Source organism: Papilio machaon, chromosome 19, assembly GCF_912999745.1.
Source record: "Papilio machaon chromosome 19, ilPapMach1.1, whole genome shotgun sequence".
NCBI classification, from domain to species: Eukaryota; Metazoa; Arthropoda; class Insecta; order Lepidoptera; family Papilionidae; genus Papilio; species Papilio machaon.
This window is the reverse complement of record NC_060004.1, coordinates 80327-105163: the sequence shown is the minus strand read 5'-3', so window position 1 is coordinate 105163 and position 24837 is coordinate 80327. Positions and strand designations below refer to the sequence as shown.

The 24837-nt window shown below is 36.3% G+C and overlaps 4 protein-coding genes across 5 annotated transcripts; 1 reads left to right on the top strand and 3 right to left on the bottom strand.

Moving 5' to 3' along the window:
* Window positions 1-264: 264 nt before the first annotated feature.
* LOC106716118 (D-arabinitol dehydrogenase 1) lies at window positions 265-6092 on the bottom strand. The gene is made up of 10 exons (XM_014509560.2): window positions 6022-6092; window positions 2484-2641; window positions 2271-2395; window positions 2003-2169; window positions 1599-1700; window positions 1328-1423; window positions 1100-1177; window positions 931-1024; window positions 635-742; window positions 265-405 (listed from the first exon to the last, which is right to left on the bottom strand). Exons 2-10 carry the CDS (start codon window positions 2625-2627, stop codon window positions 291-293), a joined length of 1029 nt encoding a protein of 342 aa, XP_014365046.2. The 5' UTR covers window positions 2628-2641; window positions 6022-6092; the 3' UTR covers window positions 265-290.
* Window positions 6093-8473: 2381 nt separating this feature from the next.
* LOC106716100 (lachesin) lies at window positions 8474-17533 on the top strand. The gene is made up of 9 exons (XM_014509549.2): window positions 8474-8642; window positions 11175-11293; window positions 15173-15295; window positions 15398-15554; window positions 15636-15735; window positions 15831-15987; window positions 16079-16185; window positions 16267-16406; window positions 17080-17533. The coding sequence occupies exons 1-9, from the start codon at window positions 8588-8590 to the stop codon at window positions 17223-17225; spliced, it is 1104 nt and encodes a 367-aa protein (XP_014365035.2). The 5' UTR covers window positions 8474-8587; the 3' UTR covers window positions 17226-17533.
* Window positions 17534-20665: 3132 nt separating this feature from the next.
* LOC106716084 (glucose-1-phosphatase) lies at window positions 20666-22522 on the bottom strand. Of its 2 annotated transcripts, XM_014509529.2 has the most exons (2): window positions 22351-22522; window positions 20666-21933 (listed from the first exon to the last, which is right to left on the bottom strand). In XM_014509529.2, exon 2 carries the CDS (start codon window positions 21813-21815, stop codon window positions 20835-20837), a length of 981 nt encoding a protein of 326 aa, XP_014365015.2. In that variant the 5' UTR covers window positions 21816-21933; window positions 22351-22522; the 3' UTR covers window positions 20666-20834. The 2 variants fall into 2 exon arrangements, with proteins under 2 accessions (XP_014365015.2, XP_014365007.2); XM_014509521.2 differs by lacking the exon at window positions 22351-22522 and having other exon boundaries at window positions 20668-22328.
* A 395-nt stretch (window positions 22523-22917) lies between these two features.
* Window positions 22918-24353, bottom strand: LOC106715844 (glucose-1-phosphatase). The gene has a single exon (XM_014509202.2). The coding sequence runs from the start codon at window positions 24160-24162 to the stop codon at window positions 22954-22956; it is 1209 nt and encodes a 402-aa protein (XP_014364688.2). The 5' UTR covers window positions 24163-24353; the 3' UTR covers window positions 22918-22953.
* Between the last annotated feature and the right edge of the window lie 484 nt (window positions 24354-24837).

Sequence of the window (24837 nt, the reverse complement as noted above, 5' to 3'; positions counted from 1 at the left end):
TAAGTAAACGTAGCTGACAAGAGAAGCGGTCCTTTACTGTGTTGAGTGGTGACACAATGACCCCGTTACTACGGTTCTCACAATCTGTCGCATAATTATTGGTAAACAACACACCCCTCTAACGGACTTTTTAAGATTCTTAATTTAATCGTTATGCCCAACAAAACACGTCACTTAAAACAAGCACGTCAGTAAACCGTAGAGAATCCGCCGAAATTACGATCTAGAATCATAAGCTATGAGTTAAAATGAATAAAAACAGAATTGATAAGGAAAAAACAATTTATTAACTAGTCAATTTTAAAGATCGCCTTCGAGATGGTACCGGCCTTGAGGTGTTGCAGCGCCTGCTCGTACTCCGACAGTTTGAATGTCTGCACGCCGAGCTTCTTATAGTCCAGGTACCTACACACAGTGACACATTAATTGGGTACTTAGAATAATGATTTTGCTTGTCCGCGGTATTTTTTTTATCCATTTGGTTCAAATTTGACTGAATTAAAGATCGAAGTAGCTATCGAAAAACATAAGCTGTTGGTTAGATCGAATAATTTTTGTACTTTGTTTTGTACTATAATATTTTTTAGATCGGTATGAACGATCGAATATTGGATCTGGCCGTTTAAGTAGTTACCTGCTGCCCATGGCCTGCAGCCAGCCGATGACCTTAGGGAAGCTGAAAGGGTTGATCTTCACGCCGATGATCGTCAGCTCCTTGTCGTAGATTTGGAAAGGATTCACTCTGGAAAGAAATATGAAATTTATATATCGTATTTTATTGATACAGAATAAAAAGTTTTGTAGTGCACCCGCAGTACATAAGCGTAGATTAATAAAATGAAATATGTGCTTCGATTGGAATCATCGACTCCATCCACCCTATTGGATTTTTATAGTTCGTGTAAATTTTGTTTTGTTCCCGATACGTACGAGGCTTGATGTGTGGGCGGGCAGCAGCCGAACAGCACGTACTTTCCGCCGTGTCTCAAGTAGTTGAAGCTTATCTCCATTACTTTGCCGACACCTGGAATTAAAAATGATAATTTCATTACTTTATAATCACGCAAAATAAATGAAAATCTCATGAATGAAATATTACCTGTGCAGTCAATGATGACGTCATACAATTCCTTTTCAGCGGCCAACACGTCGGGCGTGATCAGCCTGAAGCCCGTGTCTGGAATAAAGACGTGTTTAAAAGTAGTGTTTCCAATAAATCCTTTCTCTAAGGGAAATACAGCATTTCATTAGGATTTTGTATTTACATCTTTCTATTTATGCTGTCGTTTTACTGTAGATATGTTTACTTTACTATTTGGTTACTCACCGAGCTTCTTGACGATTTCGAGCCTGGAGGAATTCATCTCGGACACGGTGACGTCGCGGTGGCCGTGGTGGTGCAGCGTCGTAATCCACAGGTTGCCTGATATTAGGGCACATTATATAAATATTATAACTTTCACGTACCAACTTCTTCGCACTTTATCCAGTTTTAGCACAATTTTAAGATTCTATCATTTTTATTTATTAACTGGTTATCAGACAAACAATGTAAAGTAATTGTTTCTCGCACATTTCCATAGCGAAGTTTACCTCACCTATAATACCAGCGCCCACGATGAGGATCCTGCTGCCCACTGGCAGAGGCGAGGCGCGGTCGAAGCCGTGGGACACGCACGAGTAAGGCTCGCAGAGACCAGCTGAACACAATATAAATAATTAAAATCTTATGTTTATTATATTACTTTGCTTTGACTAACTGAATTTACATATAGGAAATAACGAAAGGACGAAATTCGGCGGCTAAATTAATTCGCAGACATATGTGATTAAAAGTTCGGCCCTTCTAATTGATCAGCGCCTTGGAATTGGAAATTATGAGTGGAAAACTGAAATATGACATAAAACGCGGTGGTCTGCTTATGATAAAAGACATTGCCTATGTTTTAGCAGTAGATGATGAGACAATGATGAGAGTTAAAGAAGCCGTTGTAATATTAACCCTGTTCGGTGGTAATCTGTGGCGGAAGGGCATAGACTTGGTCCTGGGGCACGCGCACGTAGCGCGCCCAGCCGCCGTCGCGCCAGATGCCCACGGTGCTGTTGATACCAGACGTCAGGCAGTACTGATAGTTGCCCGCACGACAAAAGCTGCACAGCGCACACGCTCTGCAACCCACACCAACGAAAACACCTCGGTTACATCTCATTCTGTAAGATCTTCTGGCATTATGAATATGAAATTTGTAGGCATTGACAATCCCGGTCACCTGTTGGGATCGACGACGACTTTCTGTCCTTTCTTGAAGACGGCGGCCTTCCCCGCTTCGTGCACCGTCCCACTGAACTCGTGCCCCAGCGGCAGGGGGCGCTCCTTGGAGGCCGGGAACTCACCCTAGGGATCATCACAAACATCATCAATGTTGACTGATAAAATACCGAATTGTGCTCATTTTCTCATCCTTTGCCGCTAGCCTCATTACCTGAATGATGTGGAGGTCTGTTCCGCAGACTCCCGAGTACTCCACTTTTACGATGACGTCATCGTCGTTGACAAGTTGCGGGATCGGGTACTTGGGGTCGTACTTGAGGGTCAGGGACTTCCCATCAAACACGAGTGCCTCCATGTTGATAACTATACCTTACAAAGTACAGATAACATAAAATAAAGATTAAAATATTACTCTTATAGCGATCACATACTTCTTCGGTAAATCAATGTCAACCGCAGTCGGTGGTATTTTATCAATATCCATTCAGTAGTTGTGAAAAAATATCTGATAACAAGAACATCCATCTAACATACTTTCGCAATTATATCAAGTCACAAGGTTTCCCTTTGGAACTACAATATTGGTCATTAAATTTAAAACACACAACAAAACATATTGTTTTAAGATAAACTCAAAAGAACATGTTTTGTTTACAACAACATAGTGTCATAATGTATTTTAACAACTATTTTACCTCTATTTCTTTTCACATAACAAGATTGTCAATCGTAAGTACAATAGCTAAAGGTGTCGTAGACATGTATGCCCAATGCGAGACATGCTCTATTGTAAACAATCTATGACATTTACTCGATCCTACTGCCCTACATGTAGACGTTTTTAAAAATTATGTCCACTTTATCTACGTACTCCTTTCTCCGATTAAACGCAGACTTTTTTCTTCTACATTTTTGGATAAGTTACTTTAACTAGAGCTGCCTCATTGGCTCTCATTTGTTTTTATTTATTTTCAACAAAATAAATCTTCCACAACTGTTGTCGTCCTTGTTGATGTTAACCCCTGGCATTGAAACGTTTATTTGATAACAATAAAATGTTTTACACGATTAGATAACAAGGTTACAGTTTTGTACTCGCACTAAAGTTACGTAATATCATAATTGTAATCTGTATTATCACCTACATTTATTACCACAATTTAAAAACATTTCGTTTGTTATCAAACAGACTGCTGTCGCCGCCCGGCGTTGCTTGGCAACCCCTCGCCCCCCAACACCGTTATTTTATTTATGCTATTTCTGAATTATGCTTTCTGTTTTAAAATAATATAAAGTAAAAAATAAAGTCGTTTTAGAGTTTACTCTAACACACATTAGCTATTTATTTACTAGAAATGTACTCAATACTAAATATTATATCAAAGTAAATAGCAAGCTTCACTATGATGGACTAGTTTCGTATAAGACTTTACATACCAACAAACATAATATTATACGATATCGTATCGGAAATATATCTGCTCGAACATTACGGATAACATTGTTTTGACCTAAGACGTAAGCAGATGCAATCTCTTCATCTTTATACTATAAATGCGAAAGTTTGTATGTATGGATGGATGTTAGTTTGAAGGTATCTCCAGAACAGCTCAGCGGATCTGAATGGAATTTGGCATGGATATAGAACATAATCTGGAAGAACACATAGGCTGCGAATAAAGTTTTGTTTTTAATTCCACGCGGACAGAGTCGGGGTCGAAATCTAGTAATAAAATAAAATTGCTGCTGCTACAACGAACAATATAAATATGCAAATATACATCATTAGTAAACCTATTATGTCACACGTACTTAATATTACGATAAGGCACAAAATGTTTGACACACTAGTTTTGTAATACTCGTAGTTCTCAAATATAGGCTCATAGATTAAAATCTATTCTTACACGGTTGTAAATCATCTTAAACTATGTGGTATTAAAAAAACATCAGTATTTTTCGAAAATGTTTTAAGCAAAAAAGGCAAAATAGTCTATTTATAAAAATCAAAATTTTAGAATATTTACGCAAATTAAATTGTAGCCCAAGTTATTGGATATTTTAATTAGCTAATCGTAAATTTCAAAGTCAATTCAAATAACAGGATATGCTTTTTTTATTAAAATTTAGGTTTTAAACATGCAGCGTTACAGTCCCGAACAAATAATTTTAATTGGAATAAATTATTATCAAAGTGGTGATAATTTTAAACTAGCACTGCGTAAAATTCCGTAAAACTATGATAAATTTTTGTGGCGACAATTTGACGACGCCACAAGTCACACAGCCAGCCAAGCAATTATTTATTACTAGCTGTGCCCGCGACTTAGTCCGCGTGAAATACTGTCTTCGGGTAGAATTTTTTTAGGCTATTTATTTTACTTAACCGACGTGCTATGATTTGATGTATGAATGTAGAAGAACTTAAAGAGAGGTGTGCCAGGACCGCGCCTAGTGTCTGGTCCTGGGTCTCTGCCTACACCTCTGGGTTACGGGCATGAAATTTGTTGTTGTTGTGATATTTTACAAAGTTCTAAATAATTACAACAAAACATGTTAAACATACAAAATATTCACATAAACATCATATATTCGCATATAAACTTTCATCCCCTATTCCCTTTTGTTATATTGCAGCCTTGAGAGTAAAACTTTAACAAACTTCAAATGTCAATTTATTTATATAGTTTTTAATTATAATTTATAAATAAATTTCAAGCTTCTAACTTTTAAAATGACGATATTTCCATACAAATGACCACCTCCACTTTCAACACCTTACAACACTATTTTCGCGCCTCTAGAATATCTGTGTAACAAATTTCATTTAAATCGGTTCAGTAGTTTTGGCGTGAAAGCGAGACTGACAGACAGACAGACAGACAGACAGAGTTACTTTCGCATTTTTAATATTAGTAAGGATTAGCAACCTAAAAATAAGTTTCAAGCTTCTAACTATGAACATGACGATATTTCCGTACAAATTACCATCCCCACTTACAACGCCTTAAAACCTAAAATGTAGCCTATGTCCTTTCTCAGGCTCTTGACTATCTGTATGCCAAATTTCATTTAAATCGGTTTGTTTTGTTCAGTTTTGGCGTGAAAGCGAGACGGACAGACAGACAGATAGACTGAGCTATACTATACTGAGCTGATAGATAGATTTTCGCATTTATAATATTAGTAAGGATTAATTATTACTGCATGATTGTGTTGTGTCTCGATTTGGCGATCTCAATTGACCGCCTAGTTCTTGTGATTTAACGTCGCTCGATTATTTTCTCTAAGGCTATTTGAAAGATTGGGCTTATGTTAACAAACCACAAACAACTTCGCTATGAAATATGAAATTCGGCGCTGCATTAACGAAATAAGCGAAGCTTTTTTTATTTTTTTGCAAAATGTGATTAATTTTTTTTTTTTTTTGAAAAGAGCGGATGTCTGCCCACGTGCTAGAGATAAACATTTGGACGATATTATATTCCATTAATAATTCCTATATTTCTAGTTACTTTACATTGGTATTAATAAAACTGTTTTTGCCAAAAAAAATGTGATTTTAAACTAATTTACTTCCAAACCTAATATTTGCCACTTTACATTTATGAAATCATTAGGTTATAAGTTCAAATATTGAATTATAGTCAAATTTCAAACAAAAGGCGACCACTAGCTCTATTAAATATTCCCAATAATTCAGATAGTTTGACAGACTTCCGTAGGATCATAGATAAAAAAACATATACCTGAGAGCGGACCGGTGGCGCGTGTAAAGTGACAGAGTCTCTGCGATGGAGTGAAGACCAGATGATAACGTACCCCTCGCAATGCCCAGCTAGGGTGACTAGGCTACCATAAAAGCAAGGAAAACCAGACTTTGCACATTTTCGAAAGAGAGATTATAACTTCTCCAGCAGTTAGGTAGACAGGTTTGTTGATTAGACCGCTGGACTCAGCAGTGACCTAAATGGTTTTTAATTCTAAAAAAACAGGAATGTATGTACTAAACTAATTTTTTTTTGTATATATTTTTCCTGTGTTCCTAAACCCCTGTGGATATTGTAATAAAAATGTAAAATACATTTATATATTTCGTAGCTTTGTCTTGGACACCCTGAAATGGATGAATCTATTTAAATAATTTGGTGAGAAGTTAAAAGGTCGACGCAAAGTGCCCCAGTCAATGAATTCAATAAAGCAACCCAAAGACTTCCCATAAACGAGAAAACTTCAGAACCGCATTGGTTTAATTTCACTTTAGTCACGTTATGCAGACAAACAACAACTACAACGGTTTAGATTTATATTATGTTAGTTTGATTTTTCTACTACTTCAATAATAACGTTTCCAACATTGTACATATCGACTTATATTTGGCTACCATCTTGATATTTCACTGCAAAACAGAAATGTTACCAAAAAGTAATAAAAATAATATAAAATGAAGCCGATATTAAAGATTAACGCTTATCAAAATATGGCATATTATATACGTCAATGGTTTTATCACCTAACTTTATCAGATTATTTTTGTTTGTTAGATTCACAATGATAGAATAAGTTATCAGTCATGCTTCTAGGTCTAGATTACCGGTTCCTATTCGAAAGGCCGACGTGACGATAATTATAACTAACTAGCTGTGCCCGCAACTTCATTCTCGTGAAATGCTGTATTCTGGCAGCATTTTTGAATGATTCAAGCTTATTATTTTACTTAGAATTATAACATTTTACAGCAAAACATGTTAAATTTACAAAACATTCACTTTAACCTTAAATATTCCAATGCAAACTTTCACCCCTATTTGCTATTGTTATTTTACACCCTCGAGGGTAAAAGTTTTACAAACTTTGAATGTCACATTTATTTACGTCAACAACCCAAAAAATTAGTTTCAAACTTCCAACTCTAAAAATGACAATAATTCACCCCCACTTTCAACCCCTTCACAATAGTTTTAGTGTGAAAGCGAGACAGATAGTGTTACTTTCGTATTTATAATATTGGTAAGGAAGAAGAATTATGATTATTTCAAATCTTGCTTCTCAGCGAAATAAATATTATGTGACATTCAAAACTACTGTGATAACTTTCCCGACAGATTTACGAGCAAAACAAGACGAGGTATATAATACAGTTAAATGTCGGGATTACGCTCTTTATTAAATTATTAGCGACATTTACGCTTATTGTTTGCGTTCATGATAAACTATTTATTAAAACTATATAATGTAAAGGCAATTTTAATCTACATTAAATTCTGTTGATAAGGAACACGTTTATTTAGGTAAGGATTAATAAATATTGCGCCGCAAATAATTAGTGATTTTTAAATGCTTTCACTAAGAAAAAATGGTTAATGTGAGAAAACGTTAAAAGAACACACAACTCTGAACTTTTGTTGCCTTTTTTGACATCTACAATTCTCTCACATATTATTTTATAACTAACCGTTTAGCCTACGTTAGCTGTTTATTGGTGTATATTAAAAAAATTGTACGGAAAATATGACCTATGATAGTGAAAACCGTATTTTATAATCTGTTCGTTGCTTAGCAGAATGTTCAAGACAGAGTTCATAAAAAGCAACATTTTTAAACGATTTATATATAACAAGCAGTTGCCCGCTACATTGAAAAAGTTTTCCACACAATTTTTTCCTTTTCATAATATAGTACAGACTAGCTGTTGCCCGCGACTCCGTCCGCGCACAGTTAAAAAAAAAATGAAAAATAGATGTTGGCCGATTCTCAGACCTACTGAATATGCTCACAAAATTTCATGAGAATCGGTCAAGCCGTTTCGGAGGAGTACGGGAACGAAAACTGTGACACGAGAATTTTATATATTAGATAAAGATTGGTGTTTAAAATAATCTCACTTTTGCAATGTAATATAGCGACCTCTTGTAGTGGAATATTGAAACCATGAGCATTGCTCTTGATTAAATACAGATGTCGCTGTTTTATTTTTTAATTATTTGATGCTAAAAATTTAAATTTTTCGAATCATTCAGTATGTCACACCAATTTTTTAACTATAACAACATGGAAATAGTTAGGCAGCTTAAAAGATTAACGATAAGCTTCAGGCAACACTGAAGCGTTTGTTCTGTCACTGTCACGCATCCGTTCCTTGTTGTTGTTCATCGTTCACAAAGAGTATATATCGTTCATTACGTTCATAATCTTCACAATACTCACTCACTTAGAAGTTTATTATTGGTCGCGACGACCGACGATTCTATTCAATTTCTCAAAACGAAACGAAAGTTGTCTGTTGTGAGTTGTGTGGTGAAGCGTTGTTTGCAATGGCGCTTTTAAATTTAAAATACGTTCAGATAATACTATGTTTAGCCACAGTTGGTGAGTTAATATTTATTATTTTAATATTCTAGACCACACAATGACCTATTTTGCGTACTTCAAAATTTGCAACGGTAAGTTGCCGCTTCGTGAACAAGTATCTTTTACGTTGTACACAATTTCAATTGTTTACCGCCGCGGAGCGCGGACACGTAACGGCTGACAGACACACCCTTAAAAGCACGTTATTTTGTTTTCATTTTTTATTTGCTTATTTCCAACCCCAACAACACTAACTTTATCTAAACAACAAATTATTTAGTGACTTAAAGATGCCGCAGTTTGCCAGGTAACTTGAGAAGCAAAAAAAATGAAATTTTATTGTGAAAAATCATATTATTGTTCTCAAAAAAGGTCTTAAGACTTTATGTGACAACTTCTACTTAATTAACACCTTAGGTTCTTAATTTAAATGAAAATCGACTTGATTTTTATTTTTTTCCGTGTATTGCAGATGTTATGACACTTGTGTTGAACATTATTCTTTTTTTTTTAAAGAAAATAAGGGGTGTTGCTATATTGTTTCATCACAAGTGTTAAGACAGTGATGATTCACTTTTACTATTTTTAACATTGTAGTTGAAATAAAATGCTTCATAAAGCATAAATCAGATTCCAATCCATTACAGTCTTACTTTAATTGACTTAAAAGCTTTATTACATGATATTTAACAGACATTGAAAGTAAAATTGTCTTAATTAAATCATTTAATTATCATCATAGAAATTGTACCAAAGAGTTTTGATTATAATTAGGAATTTAGGGTCCTTCAAGAAGCAACCATATCATATTCTCAAAGGCGGGTCGCTCTGGTATTGTAAATGTCCATGGGTGTCGTTGAACAACTCAGTGTTCCCGCTGCTTGGAGGATCTCTTTATAGAGGAAACATAATATGTATGTTGGATGTTTGTAGAAAAATATATTTTATTATTAGATCAGAATGTTACATATTTTCTGGGGTACCTGTGTTATATATTATGTTTTTGCAAAATTAATCTCCACTTTTGGACCACTTGTTTATTATAGAATCAAATAATATTATTTATATGTATATTAAAGCAGTTACCATGACATTTATTAAGTAAAATAAAATACATTTCACAATATATACAATCAGTTATTCAGTTGATAATAACTTAATTGGTACTTCGACTTATATTTTTAGATGATAAAACAACTCTGCATTTAAAATAATTGTCGCTTACATCCACTTTAGCTACTGCACTGACTCATAACTAATCTTACCCTTAGTGAAGATTAAAGTTATTATATATTATTATATATTGTTACAAATTGCATACATAAAAAATTACGAAATTAAAAAAAAACACTGTAAAGTTTTCATATTGAGTATATGTATTGGCAAACCACCCTTAAATCAGATAGATCACACAACTGCAGTAGCAAAGGGGTTGAAGGGGTGAAACCGGCCGCTGGAAGTCGCCATTGGCGGGTAGGGGTGCGGGGCGCTAGCCGGCATACAATTTGTCTGCACCTACCCTCCTTGCGTTTTATCTGTCAAATTTGCAACAATTATGTTGTCCATAAAATCACAGTGCCATATATATATTTATGATTTTATTATTAAAAGGGCAATAAACTAACCCACCACATGTAATATTTATGCTATAAGGGTTCTATAGAAATATGTTCGTTTTCTTTTACTTGAAACGAAGAAAAATTGCCACAAAAGATATTTTTTTTATTTTAATAATTAATAGTTTCCTACAATATGGATGTATTTTATATAATTATTTGCTCCCTTTTTACATTCAGCCGATCATTCAAATTGATAAATGGTAGGTATCGACCTCTAAACAAAATACGTGACAAACTACAAGATTTTAACACTTACTCATCTCTTATGAATTCAGCACTAGACTATTTGAAGTAATTATTGTATTCAGAAAGTCAATTTTAAAGACCAAAAATCATGCGGTCAAGCAATAGACTGTTTGTACGAACGGTGAAAAATACCTTTTGAGCTATTTCGCAAAATATCAGTTGCAAAGTTCATTGGATTCGTAGCAAAGCATTAATTAGTTAGCGAGCAAAAAGCTTTAACAAAACGGGGAAGCGGGAAGTCGGTTGTCGGGTGAGCACGTTGTGAATTACCTCGCCCTTCTGCTCTCCACCCCGTACCCCAGAAGCCTATTATCAGTAATTCGTAGTCGGCAGGAAGGGAGGCGCGCCGCCTCTTTGCCTTTTTTGCAACTGTTACATACGAGAAAGTATCATCTAAACTTTAGACGCAAAGTAAAACTTCACGAAGCTTTCTACATTTTGACACACTTTTTAACGTAATCAATTCCAAATTACATTTACTTACGATATGTGTTGGTACGACTAAGTAAAACTTAAAAGATATTTACGATTACCTACAACTCGAAGGTAGAGCAACATGATATCTAGATGGTTAGCTGTTCCAACAAGATTACTGATATCGCAAGGACATCAGTAATCTAAATCTAACCTAACAAATGAACACCATATTCTATCACTAAGCATAATATAGTTTTAATTTCTACAGCACGTGGTCTGCGCACGCCGACGATTTCGCATATAACTCAAGAGCAGATCCGTGACATCGGCGGGCAGGTGGACCTCGACTGCTCCGTGCACTACGCTCAGGACTACCCCGTGCTGTGGGTGAGTGCTCAATGTATCCCTTCTATGTATAGGTAACCCTTAACCTTGGCGTATTGTTCCTTACGAACAAATTGAAACAAACATGTCCCATCATGACTTCAGTCAACCTGCACTGGGACAAGATATGTGTGAACGTGTATGTTGCATCACGATGTTTTCCTTCACCGTAAGAACGTCGGATAAATGTACATATATAAATCAAAAATCGAAAAACACATTGGTACATGGCGGGATTCGAACACAGGACCTGCAGATTGCAAGTCAAGTGCTTAACTGTTAACTATAGAATGTTACGGAGTTGTGTGGGATAATTAACTATATTTATGTTATATAGTAAGCAAGTATCATACTTACTTATATAATTTTAGAGTCTACTTTAGACTTTCCAAAAGTTATACCTTTTCGCTCCGGATATACACGTGAAAACTTTCCTTGCAACTTTTTTATGTCTGAGGGGCGTACACTCCCTGTGCACCCCTCACCCCTCACCCCTCACCCCTCACCCCCCGCCTGCCACACACCTGCCTGCTGCTTTTGTCTCTAGGGAAATAAATAAACGGGACATATACACCACCGAATGTACCAAGTGTACCTACATACCTCCTCCGATATTAAATTCATCGATTTAACGGAAAAAAACAAATAGAAAAAGTGTATGTAAGAATAAAACCAGTCGATTAAACTATCTTTACTGAATCCTAAAACAATAATGTCATGATGTAAAGTCACATACCTACTAAAATTGTGCCAAAAACGTTATTTAGGTACATTAATGTGAACGAGAATCTTTATGCAGTATCACGCGCCGCATTTACTGCAGAACTGCGCTCGCTGCATTGCGGTTGCTGCATGTCCCCTACCCTGTGTATTATGCCTGCTGCCAACTGCCAACAACAATACTTTACTATTTTATAGTCATCTTAACGCTTACAAACGTACAAACTCTAAATTCTCTTCAAATGCATGCTAAACTATAATTTTTTTATCTTAAAAAAAGCGAGAACATTATCATCAGCTGACTGTACGCCTCCACTGCGGGAGGAATATCTTTGAATTTCTTCGCAGATATTTGTAAGTTTCATCGGGATGTTTTTCTTCACCGTAAGAATGTCGAATAAAGCAAGCAAGAACATAAAATTACATAAATAACTAGGGACATAAATCCGCGTATCCCTTCAAATTAATGACGTCATTAAGAATAACTAAAAAATACATCAATTATGATATTCCAACATAGGCAAAAAGGGCCAATGGGATAAAATAAAATTTGCATTTGTACAACATAGCTACGACATCTCAAATTAAACGTTTCGTCTCGATACTTGTGTAATTTTCGTAACAGCATTTATTATTCATTGCACGTGAAACTCCGGTAATACAATTTCCACCCCCACATTTTAAATGGAGCCCTCGGATTAAAAGGGATCCCCCCCTCTGTGCGCATCGTGCGCGCCCCCGCCCCGCCCTGGGCGATGTGTAGGATCGCCTATAAGGGTATTGACAGAATCGAGTGATTACCCCGAACCGACTTTCTTTGTCTGTTTGTTTGCATGCCCTATTTATATGTTTATCTCGCCCGTATACATTCGCTCACGTTATTTGATGTCTATTTAAACTCGTTAAGCATTAATATATTAATACCATCTCAATACAACTCTCAAAAGACTTTTATATCGTAAATTGATTTATCATTTCTTTATCTTCTTACAATACTCATCCTCTAGACTAGACCCTTTTCTATATGTGTCTGATAACGCGTCTGCAATTTAGGTATTTGATTGTAGCGGTCACTACACATCAAGTGATAGCTTGCTCTGTTGACTCCTTAGCCCCTAAAAGATCATGTTTCCGTAGATGTGCGAATGGACTTTTGTACTCAGGAACAAGAGTGTAGTTGTCATAAATATTTTATAAATGAAATAAACTAGCAGATTGTTATGGTAGATGTTGTAATCGTGCACATTACTTCACGGGTAAATCCCTTGCGGGCTCGTACATTACTGAGGCCGTCTAAGTATTGGAAAGCCGATGCCGAACCGCCGCGAAGCGCCACATGTCACTCTGTTAACACCACTCCATTAGTAACAATATGAGCGACTTGATATTTTTAATGTGTTCTGTTCCTTATTTATATTTAACGTTATTACTTTCTACGTGCAAAGTTCAAGAAATAATATAAATAAGATAGGTGGATAAGACAGAACAACAATAACATGTAATTGGCACAGTACAACAATAACAATAGTGTTTGATAACTTTTAGCCCGTGTTATCTTAATATTCATTGCGAAGTAAATAATATATTTATCAGGATAATTGAACGTAACGGACCTTGTTGAATAAAAATTGTTTTACGTCTTTTTACTGAAACACCAAAGAAAATTTATCTTAAATATGTACGGTCTACATTAAACAATACTTGACTCAAACTCCCTTAAAGGTCTAATCTCAAAAGTTACAACTAGTACGTCACGATTAATAAAAAACAAACCAGTAATAAGTATCTTATTATAAGACGTAGAAAATATTTCCGGACTACAAACATCTGTAAGCAGCATGCACATGCACATGCATCGAAAATTGTTGTTTTATTTTATCTTAATTCAACTCTATATCTGTAAGCAATCCGAAGTAGCGAGAGATCTGCACATGTAACGTATTCACCACTAATCATCCTATCTAGTTCCAACTTACACCACACCGAGGTACTAAAATAACTCCGCTGTCACGTATTCTAGCGATATTAATATGCAAACTTAAATACTTCATAAACTTAATATGTGTGCTGTTTAACAGAACAAGAATTTCTTTAATTCGTTTAGTAGTTTCAGAGTTAATGGCGTTCACACAAACTCTTCGGGTTTATAATAGTAGTTAGTATATGTAGTTAGACACTTTAATCAATGTGTTTACTCTTCCTTTCTTAAAACTAGTAAAATGAACATAAAAGTACGACAAAAAAGGCGATGACTACGTTTCAAATAAATGACAAATATCTCGCCCCCAGAAGTAGGAAATGAAAGTTAAATATCGTAACGAACTGGGAATTAGTAAAGAATTTACATACGTACGTATGTTCATACGATTCTCGTAATGAGGGCAAAGGGCACCTCAAGTAGTTTTAGCTGGCTGCTCTGCGCCGGCCGCTGTGTAGAGGTGGGGTGTAACCTCCCTCTGTCACCACACCCTCGTACAACCCTTTTGATGTGGTACAAGAGTTCGGAACGATTATTACAAAACCGTCTAGCAGGTACTACCTTGTTGTCTTAATAAAGTGGAAATAAGTTGAATAGATTTTTTTAGAGGGGAGAAGCGAATAAAAAGCTAAGCGATTTGAACCTGCTCGCATTTAAATAAGTATATAAGAAAGTCAACCTGTTAATTGTTGTTCAAATGTGACTGAGATGTGACCAGCGTTAAAGTTAAGTCATTTTTTATAAATACAGGTTCGTTTCTTTTTATAAATTAGCTGGTATCGATGAAAAGTTTTAATACGAATGTAGTTGTTATGAAGAAAGTTTAAAGCTTTTAAAATGTTGAATTTAAAAATATCAACTTTTAAGGCATACTCTAACAAATCTTGAATGTGACGGTCATTTCTAAGCATGTATTCACTATACTTTTTACACAGAGTAAAGTAGAATCTTTAGAAACGAAAACGTCTACGGCCTTTACAAATTTTTGAGATGTGGAACCCGGGACTGCCTTTACAGATGATAATTTGTATACATATAAAGTGGAGCACCGAACTATGTAACGCATATGCATTGCATACAATATACTTGTAAATTTACAGGAGTTGTACTCAAATGTTAATATTCAATGTCAGTTATATAGTAGTCGCGTATATATAATTAAATATTGTATGTGTGTGTTGCAGATGAAGTACGACCGGCAGAAGACGACGGAGGCGCTGCCGCTGTCCTCCAACTCGGGCCTCATCATCCGCGACTCGCGCTTCTCCATGCGCTTCGACGCCGCCTCCGCCACATATACGCTCTCGGTCAGCTCGCACACATCGCACACACCGCACACATCGCACACACAACCTGTACCATCTCACCCACCACCGCACACATACTGACCGGTCTCGCCGGTGTTGCAGATCAAGGACATCCAGGAGACGGACGCGGGCTGGTACCAGTGCCAGGTGCTGCTGTCCGTCAGCAACAAGATCACCGCCGAGGTGGAGCTGCAGGTGCGCCGGCCCCCGGTCATCTCCGACAACTCCACGCGCTCCCTCGTCGCCAGCGAGGGCGAGAGTGAGTCGCTCGCTACTTTCACTACATCGACGGTAACTTTAATTCAAAATTGGGATAAAAAATAACGACATATCATTTCAGGCGCACAGATGGAGTGCTACGCCGGAGGGTTCCCGCCCCCGAAGATATCCTGGCGCAGGGAGAACAACGCCATCCTGCCCACCGGCGGATCTATATATAGGTAACTTTCTCGTGCGAGTCTCCGCACTATTTACATTACTCGAAACGATAACAAGAAAAATTAGAGTATCGCTGTATTCGTGTCTGTGTACGTAGGGGCAACATCCTGAAGCTGAACTCCGTGCACAAGGAGGACCGCGGCACATACTACTGCGTGGCGGAGAACGGAGTGGGCAAGGGCGCGCGTCGCAACATCAACCTAGAGGTGGAGTTCGCGCCCGTCGTCACCGTGCCCCGCCCACGACTGGGACAGGTACGTCCCTCGCGCCCTCCCCACCACCTCCCCGCCACCTCCCCCCACCTCCCCACCACCTCGTGTCTCAACGGCCGTCTCCTCTGCGCAGGCGCTGCAATACGACATGGACCTGGAGTGCCACGTGGAGGCGTACCCGCCGCCCGCCATCTCCTGGCTCAAGGACGAGGTGCAGCTCTCCAACAACCAGCACTACAGGTAATCTTGTTGCGCTCTCGCAGCGTCAACAATGTCGTAGATGTGTGTGTGATGACAGAGGTGGTGTGTGAATGTGGGCAGGATCTCGCACTTCGCGACGGCGGACGAGTTCACGGACACGACTCTGCGCGTCATCACCATAGAGAAGCGGCAGTACGGCCTCTTCACCTGCAAGGCGCAGAACAAGCTCGGCACAGACGAGGGACAGGTGGAGCTCTTCGGTGAGTCGCCCCGTTCTCTACAACCAAAGTTGAATTATGTCTTACTTGTACACGGAGGTCATACTGCAGTGTGACGTGCAGTATCACCTCCGTGTGTATCGTGTTTTGATGAAGAGCAGAGTGTTTGTAAAGTGACGAGAAAGATTTCAAGGAGATTGCGCTTGATCCGTATAAGCTTGGCGCTACATTTGAGCGTGTAGTTGCGCGAGTAGCGTAGTTAGTGGGCATGTGTCGGATGTGGACTGCGGCCTGCAGCATTGCCTCGTGTTGTATTGTAGAGACGATCATCCCGGTGTGTCCCCCCGCGTGCGGCCAGGCCCGCTACAGCAGCGCCGCCTCTGCGCACGCCCGCCTCGCCCCCCTCGCAGCCATAGCCCCCCTCCTCGCCCACCTCGCAGCCCTCACCGCCAGGTACAGACGTTTCTCTGTAAGCTAATGAATGAGCCGAGGCATCATAAAGAATTGCTCGAGTATATTTTACAAGTAAAAATTAAATATTTGATGCATGTTTTTTTGACTTTGTCGTGTTTTGATTGACTTTTTAAGTAAGATTTTGTTTGAATCGATATTTTGCATTCGCTACAAATGGTATTTATTTCTTTGGCTGATTAAAAACAAGTACACTTGCAGACGTGTTTGAAGAATATAGAACACAAAAGGTGTATATTTGCAGAGTCATCAATCCCGGACATTAATTTCCCGGGTCTGCGTCCGGACCCGCAGCTGTACGGCGCCGCCCCCCACCCTCACCCCCACCCCGCAACACTCGCTCTGTACATCTTTCTACTGACTCAATATATCTTATACTATTTAAACTAAATCAACAATTATTTGTACGTATTCCTTTGATTACGTACATTAACACTGATAATAATCGGAATGAAAAAGTTCCCTACACTTGACTGTGAACAAATGGAACTAATGTCATACATCTGCACTCGTTAACATTCACTCAGTGAATGAAATGAATGATCTACAAACATTATTGCTTTATATTTGACAGTGAATAATTGTATACAAATATACTTTGACTAACTTTTCTACAATTTATATTTTTTCCAAGTCGAGTTAATGATTCTTTAAATGTTCTCAATAAAATAATTCTCTCTCTTTTTCACTCAATCTCTTACAAATACATAAAAGTCTTATATATTAAAGTACAATGAATTCAATAAAGTGATAAAATCTAAAACAATAAATATAAAAATATATATATGAGTATATTTATGAAATTTAACAATATAAATATTTATTAATCAAGTAGATGCAGAAACTGAAATTTAATATAATAATAATTATAAACAAATTAAATTTTGATTATTTCTTATATAATTTCTTTACTTTTTCTTTTTGGCGGCAAAACTTTTTGAATCCGCCATATTTTAATTGTAATAATAAAATGGCGAACAATATTGTACTAGATGCAATTGAAATTAATTTATTTCGCTAAGTAACATAAGTCATGTAAGTTTACCAAAATTTTTTTCTCTAATTTGATCTGAAATTTGGCAACATTTTATTATAAACATTAAACACAACAAAAGTTATGTTATATTTGAATCTTTAATTGTCAAATGGTATAAGCTTTTTTAATATATTAGACACTATTGTATGTACGGTTGTAAGGCTGATTTTTATATACAATTTAATATTTTATAGAATAATTTTCAATGACATCACACATTTAGAACATTTACAACTTAATTATAGATTAGAATTATTGTATTGTGAATAAGGATAGAATAAATAACTTAAAACTCCAAAACATTTATATGAATTCTAAAAAAAAAAAAACTTTAAAATTAGAAGAAAGAGATCTTCTCTTTTTAATAAAAACGGAATCGATTTAAGGAGTTGTATAAATATACAATATCTCAGAGTCTTCAAGTGTTCATAGACACTAGTGTTCATAGACACTAGTGTTCATAGACATATATAAATGTAGAATATAATATAGTATAGTTTAATACTTTTGTACCAATCATATGTCGTACTATATGCAGCTCATTTTTTTTTTTATAATATAAACAAACGTTTTTAACAATTTTATGCTCATGTTCAATGATGAAACATAACCTAAAAAATGTGTATTTAGTATGTCAAACAATCTTTTTTTTTTCATTTAAATCTATAGGCTTGCTTCATTTACCATGGGTTTCTGAGACCAAAATCACCGTTTAAAACATATTGTTATATTTGTTTTGTCAAAGATAATAACAGCGATGACGATATGTTTTATACAGATAATTTGGTCTCAGAAACCAATGGTTGGTGTGATACAATTTTAAATATAGTTGTTTAGTGGTAACCTTGATTATTTCAATTTGTACTTTAACCATATGAATAAAGACTTAATATTGTATAACATGTAATTGCATTAAAAGCAATGGATTCCTTTTGTATATTTTGTTCAACTTAAATAGATATGACATTTATTGTGTACGATTTTTGACAAAGGTTTTTGAATTTTTTTTATAGTTTTTTTTCTTGTGAATAGGTTTTCGTTGATGTGATGTTTTTTTACCAAATAGTGATAACAATATAAGTGACATGACACCCCAGACTACAACACTACATTGTTACAAATACTCGTATTAAAAATTACCTTTATATACAAAATTCACTTTCTTAATAGAAATTTTTTGAAGTTTAAATTTTTTAATATATAAAATTACTGAAAAATCTACCATTTTATAGTTTTTTTTTATATATTTTGTAATGGGACAAACGCGCAAGCGGTCACATGACGTCATCCAAACAGCAAAGCAACCTCTGCCCATAGACATTCACAATTGCAGATGCGTTGCCTACCTTTAATCTACGGAGGAGGAGACGCACAAAAAAAGAATATTCCCTTCCTATGCGACGACTCCACCATCAAATCCACTTGACCTTCTCATTCTTTCCTTACAAGGAATTGAAGAATGGGAAACAGGACTAAAATTAGGGCTCCGGTTTGTTCTTGTAGTGACATAGTGTGGGGTAGTTTCAATAGAATTATCACACTTTAGTTAAATCCACCAAATAACTATATAATATAATCTCAGTAGTTGTAAGCAAAAATTGACAAATCATTAAACTGTTTATAAATATTGATTATGAATTAATGAATGGCCTCAAAAATAATTAACAAATAACATTTTTTTGTAAGATCAAGTAAATGTATAAAAGTAATGCGTAGCAAATTTTAGTATAGTTCTTGAACATTTTTTATAAATGTTTTAATATTCAATTTAACGGACATTCCAACAAACTTTATGTTCCAACTAATTTCATTCATTCATTCCATTCCAACTAACCTTACTTGATGTTTTGACTGATTTTTTTTTATAGTTTGACTGAAATGTTCCATCCATTTTTTTATTTAAGATCTATCTTGACTTTCCCCCCTTTTGGGTTCTAAATCAATACCTGAAACTGGAATTAAGGCAGCTACGTCACCTTCTTATATATTTATATTTAATTAATTTTTATATTCTTATATTTGTAATGATATATAAAATGTCGTTTAATTATAAATACCGCTTTGTTTGTAATGCAATGGATTTTATTTTTTGTGTGAACACTTTTTGCTTTGTAACTCGTAGCGAGAATCTCACGTCTTAGAATTATTTGCCAATTCCATTTGTTAGTGTAGTTTTGTTTAAATAAAATTTATAAAATGCAAAATTTGTTTTCTTCCTATTTATTTTGAAAAACTAATAATTCTTATGTAAAATAATAGCATTTTCCCGCGACTTCTTCTGCGCAGAATTTTGAAAATTCTAGTGTAACTTCCCAACAGTGAAAGAATTTTTCAATCTGTTCAGTTGTTTTGGAGCCTGTTCAATACAAACAAACAAACCTTTCCTCTTTATAATATAACTAGCTGTCGAATTTCATGTCATCTGTGCCAAATTTTGTCAAGATCCGTTAAGCCGTTCCAGAGATACCTTCAAACAAACACCCATTTATAATATTAGTAAGATTATGCAATCAATAAGCAAAGGCGCCGCGACGTACTTCATTCTGTCACTTTGATCAAATAAGTTTATTGAATGGCTTAGCTTGAGGTAATCAGTGAAAGTTTGATGTTAGAAGTGATTATGTAACTGGTTAATCTTACCATCATATAGTTCAAACTTCTTTAGTTATTATCTGTCTCAATGAAACAAAATGAATTAAAAACATCTTTATTCAATTAGGAAAATATTGACACTTTCTATATCAAACAAAAAAATGAGTTAAAAAAAAACTTGCATTTGTGTAATTTGTATGTATAAATATTTGTTCATTCAATATATTTATGTGTAGTTGGCGAACCTTTAGACAAGGTTAAAATAAGTGGAAACAATGTCGAGAAAAGATGAATCTAAACATTATATATCACCTATGGCTATGGCACACAAACTTGTTCCATACTGTGTTACTAAAAAATAAACTAAGTATTCATAATAAAGTCTTCAAAAACATTATAAAATCTTCCCATGGGCAAAATCCACTTTCATCAACTTTACAACTTTTTAATTCTAACTGTACAAATTGAGGAGGACTTTCTAATGTCAAATCCAAGCCCTCCCTCAGCTGTTGAGTCGACTGATAAACATATTTAACTTTTAAAAAGTTCCTCTTACTGTCACTGTCATACCATTTCTGAAACACAATTTTACCTCCGACTGGACTCTTTTCAAATTGTTTATGTAATGTAAAAGCTTTGAAATTCATGCTATTTAATACTGTGAGAATGTTTGCATCGTGTCCCATCACTAATGTCACTTTTGGATTTTCCTTTTTGTTCATAAATACATCGGACATGTATTTTATAAGAGGAGAGGCAATGTCATTTGCAACGAGTGTAGTGTTAAAAATAACATCGTGATAACCCTTACTTATCGCCATTATCAGCTGCCACTGTGTGTTGTCACTAATCAAATCCCAGGCCACGTCTTTCATTGGAAACCCTTCATAATATGACATCACAAAAGAGTCAATGGCCGACTTGGCCACTTTGAGAGGCCCCAAAATATTTGGTTTGTAGCCAACATTTAATGCAATACTATTATCATCTGCACATAAGTCACATACTTTTCTTACTTTACATTGCTCAGAATCTCTGTAGTCTAAAATATTTTCTATAAATATTAATGAATTGTTCAATGTTAAATGTTTGAGTCGGGCCTCCATTTCGTTAAGGGCGATGTTCCTGAAATGTGCAGTAGTGTTGTGTATCACAGGATTGAACACCGGATCTGACTCACCTTTAAAATGAACTTTGATACCACAATTAGGAAATGCTTTCTCTACAAATGACTTTGCAGAAGCTTTTGTTCTCTGTTTTGCATTGGCATATGCATAGAACAGTTCTTCTGTTGGACATTTGCCATCCAGCAACCCCTCCTTATGTAACCAGGCTGAGAAGTACTGACCCATGCGGCCCTCCAAGTAGGCACCTTTGGCAGTCAGGTATCCACTTTTTACTTTCCAGCTCGGCCATGGTTTGGGACTTAACTCGTTTAAATTTTTAGATAACGGCGTTCGCACATTATGCCTGCTTAAAATAACAACTTGTCTCAATGAATATGCACTCTCTACCGGTTTTAAAGATAAAGCACAAACAAGAAGTAGTAATTTTGTAAACATTTTAAAATAAAACAATCGGAGTAATGCACATTCACAACGCGCCAGTTACAATCTCTAGTAGACTGTAAACGAATAGCTTTAGCGTCACTGCACGTATTAAAATAATATTCCTACGTAACATCATTGTGTAAGAACCAAATTAGGACTTGTTTAACGTTAAAGTGTATTCAAAGTTTCTGCGCAACTAGCACTATTTACCGTTTTCCATTTATGTAGGGCAGACCAATGAATTGAAAACTCAAGTACCACGTTATATTGTTACTAAATATTAAACTAATATATTTCCACGATGACTTTCGCCTTGTTTTATAAAATGATTACTTACGTTTTATAAATGAGCAGTTGGCTAAATTCCTATAAACATGCAATTGTAAGTCGATGCCAAAAACAAGAAATGCAGAACGATTTCTTGTTTACATAGCTGCACGACATTGACACTTGACACTTTCACATGCGTTTTCATTTTTCAAACTTCAGACAAAGATCAGCTGATCCGCCAGCTGACATGAAAAGTTAAAAAGTCAAAGCAGGAAAATAAAGGTAGGGACACACTTACACGTATTAAAACGCTTGAGTTAATATAAAAAAATGTTATTCATTGTTTTTGTAGAATGTATTTTTTATATAATTTATTAATAATTCAAAAAATTAATCATTTTATAGGCACAATTGGAAAACATCGTTTTTTCATAGCATGCGGCACAATATCCTCATCTAAATAATTCCTCTTCAGGACAATATGTACATACGAAAAATACCTTTCGAAAATTTTTTGTTTGTTTTTGATTACTTAGTATCTAAGATATAACTTTAAAATCATTTAGATTCCCAGGAAGCTAGATAAACTTATAAACATTAGCTACAGTATTTTAAATATATCACAATTTGCTTCATGGAATTTGCTTATGGATTAAAAGTAAAATTCAAGTTAAAATTGCTCTATGGCATGCAACATTTTTTGAAACTGATCCCAAGGACAAAATCCGTTGCTATCCGCGCTGCACTCTGTGAGCTCCAACCGCACCCACAGCGGTGGCCTGCCCAGCGACAAACGAGATGCATTGCGAATTTGATCTGTCGATTGATAAACATAGTTTATTTTTAGTAAAGCTCGATTTGTGTCCTCGTCGCGCCACTTCTGGAAAACAATTTTCCCTCCAGGGGGCGTGGCTTCATACTGATGAGGCAGCTCGTAATACTTGAAGCCCAGAGCCGACATGACAGAGTTCAGGTTAGAATCGTGTCCGAAAAGCACCGTCACTTTTCTAGGCGGGTTATGTTCAAACACTGTTTTTATATACTTTAATAAAGGTTTCGCCACATCCCTGGCGAGCGAGGTGCTGTTGAAGCGAACGTTTTGATTTTCTCTTATTATCTCGGACAACAGCGCCCACTGCTCGGGTTTAACTATTTTGCCCCACGCCACATCCTCATCGGCCATGCCTTCGTAGTAACTCATAATGAATGAATCCATTACGTTGTTGCTCGTCGCTAACGGTCCTACAATATTAGGTTCCTTTCCGATGACATACACGATCTCATTTTCACCTTGAAGGAAATCACAAAACGAATCTTTCTTACAAATATCAGAATTTTTCAAATCGATGATATCGTTTAATTCCTTGTAAGCGGCGTCGAGCCTCAATCCTTTCAATTTTTGTATCATTTCGGCGGTAATTTTCTGCTTGGTGGTCTCGGAAGTGTCACGTAGGATGGGATTGAACACGGGATCCATGTCCTCGGAGTCGATGCTGTACGCGCTGATGCTACAGTTTCCGAACGCGCCGCGGACGAAGGCGCGCGCCGACTCTCGCGTGCGTTGCTTCGTGTTCGCATAAACAAAAACCTCGTCATCTGTAGGACATCCTCGCGGGAGTAGACCCGTCTCGTTCAGCCATTCGGCAAAATATTCGGCCATGTAACTCTCCAGTAGAGCGCCTTTGTCTGTCAAATGGCCGACTTCATTTTTCCACTGGGGCCATTTGTAAGGAGTCGTGTCCTCGAGCCTCGCGGTGAGCGGGGTCCTGATGTTGTGTCTGCTCAGAATAAGAACTTGCTCTAATTTGAGACCGTCTATTGTATTCCATAAACAAACAAGAATCAATAAAATCACGTATTCGTGTCGTCTTCCCGCCATTTCTGACAGCCACTCGAAACGTTTTGAAACGTAAACGTATATTGATAATTAACAGTCATCAAAATCAAATATACACGATAAGCAAAAATTTTTAATTACTTTGACCATGACATTAATACTGTAAGTTGAATTAATAGAAAGGTGTAGCTAGGAGCGCGGCGGCGCGGCGCGGCGTGCGGCCGTATGAAACGGTCGTGTCTAACGCCGCCGCCAGTGAGCCAGACTCACTTCGTGGCTTTGCTAAATAGTACGAATATTTCATCATGCGGGAAATATAACATGAATAAACTTAGCGACTATCTATCACACCGCGGCGATATGAACCAATCTCGCGTCCAGCCGTTTGTTTGACCTTGCATTGATATTAGAAATGTCGCAACTATATCAATCAAATATAATGTTTACCATCATCTCCTTGGACACATCATATGTTCACCCATCCATAAAATATGTTATCGACACTTTCGTAATGAGGGTAATCTTTTATTTACAAAGACGCTGCATATAAAAATTGCATTGTCATCAGAACTAAAGGTATGTACCAAATAATTTTACAACTGGTCTATTTTAGGTTAGAAGATCTGTACAAGATATATATTTATGTAAGACCAAATGTAATCGATGAGCACGCTAATAATATGAAATGAAATAAGAAATGGTACCATGAGATAATTC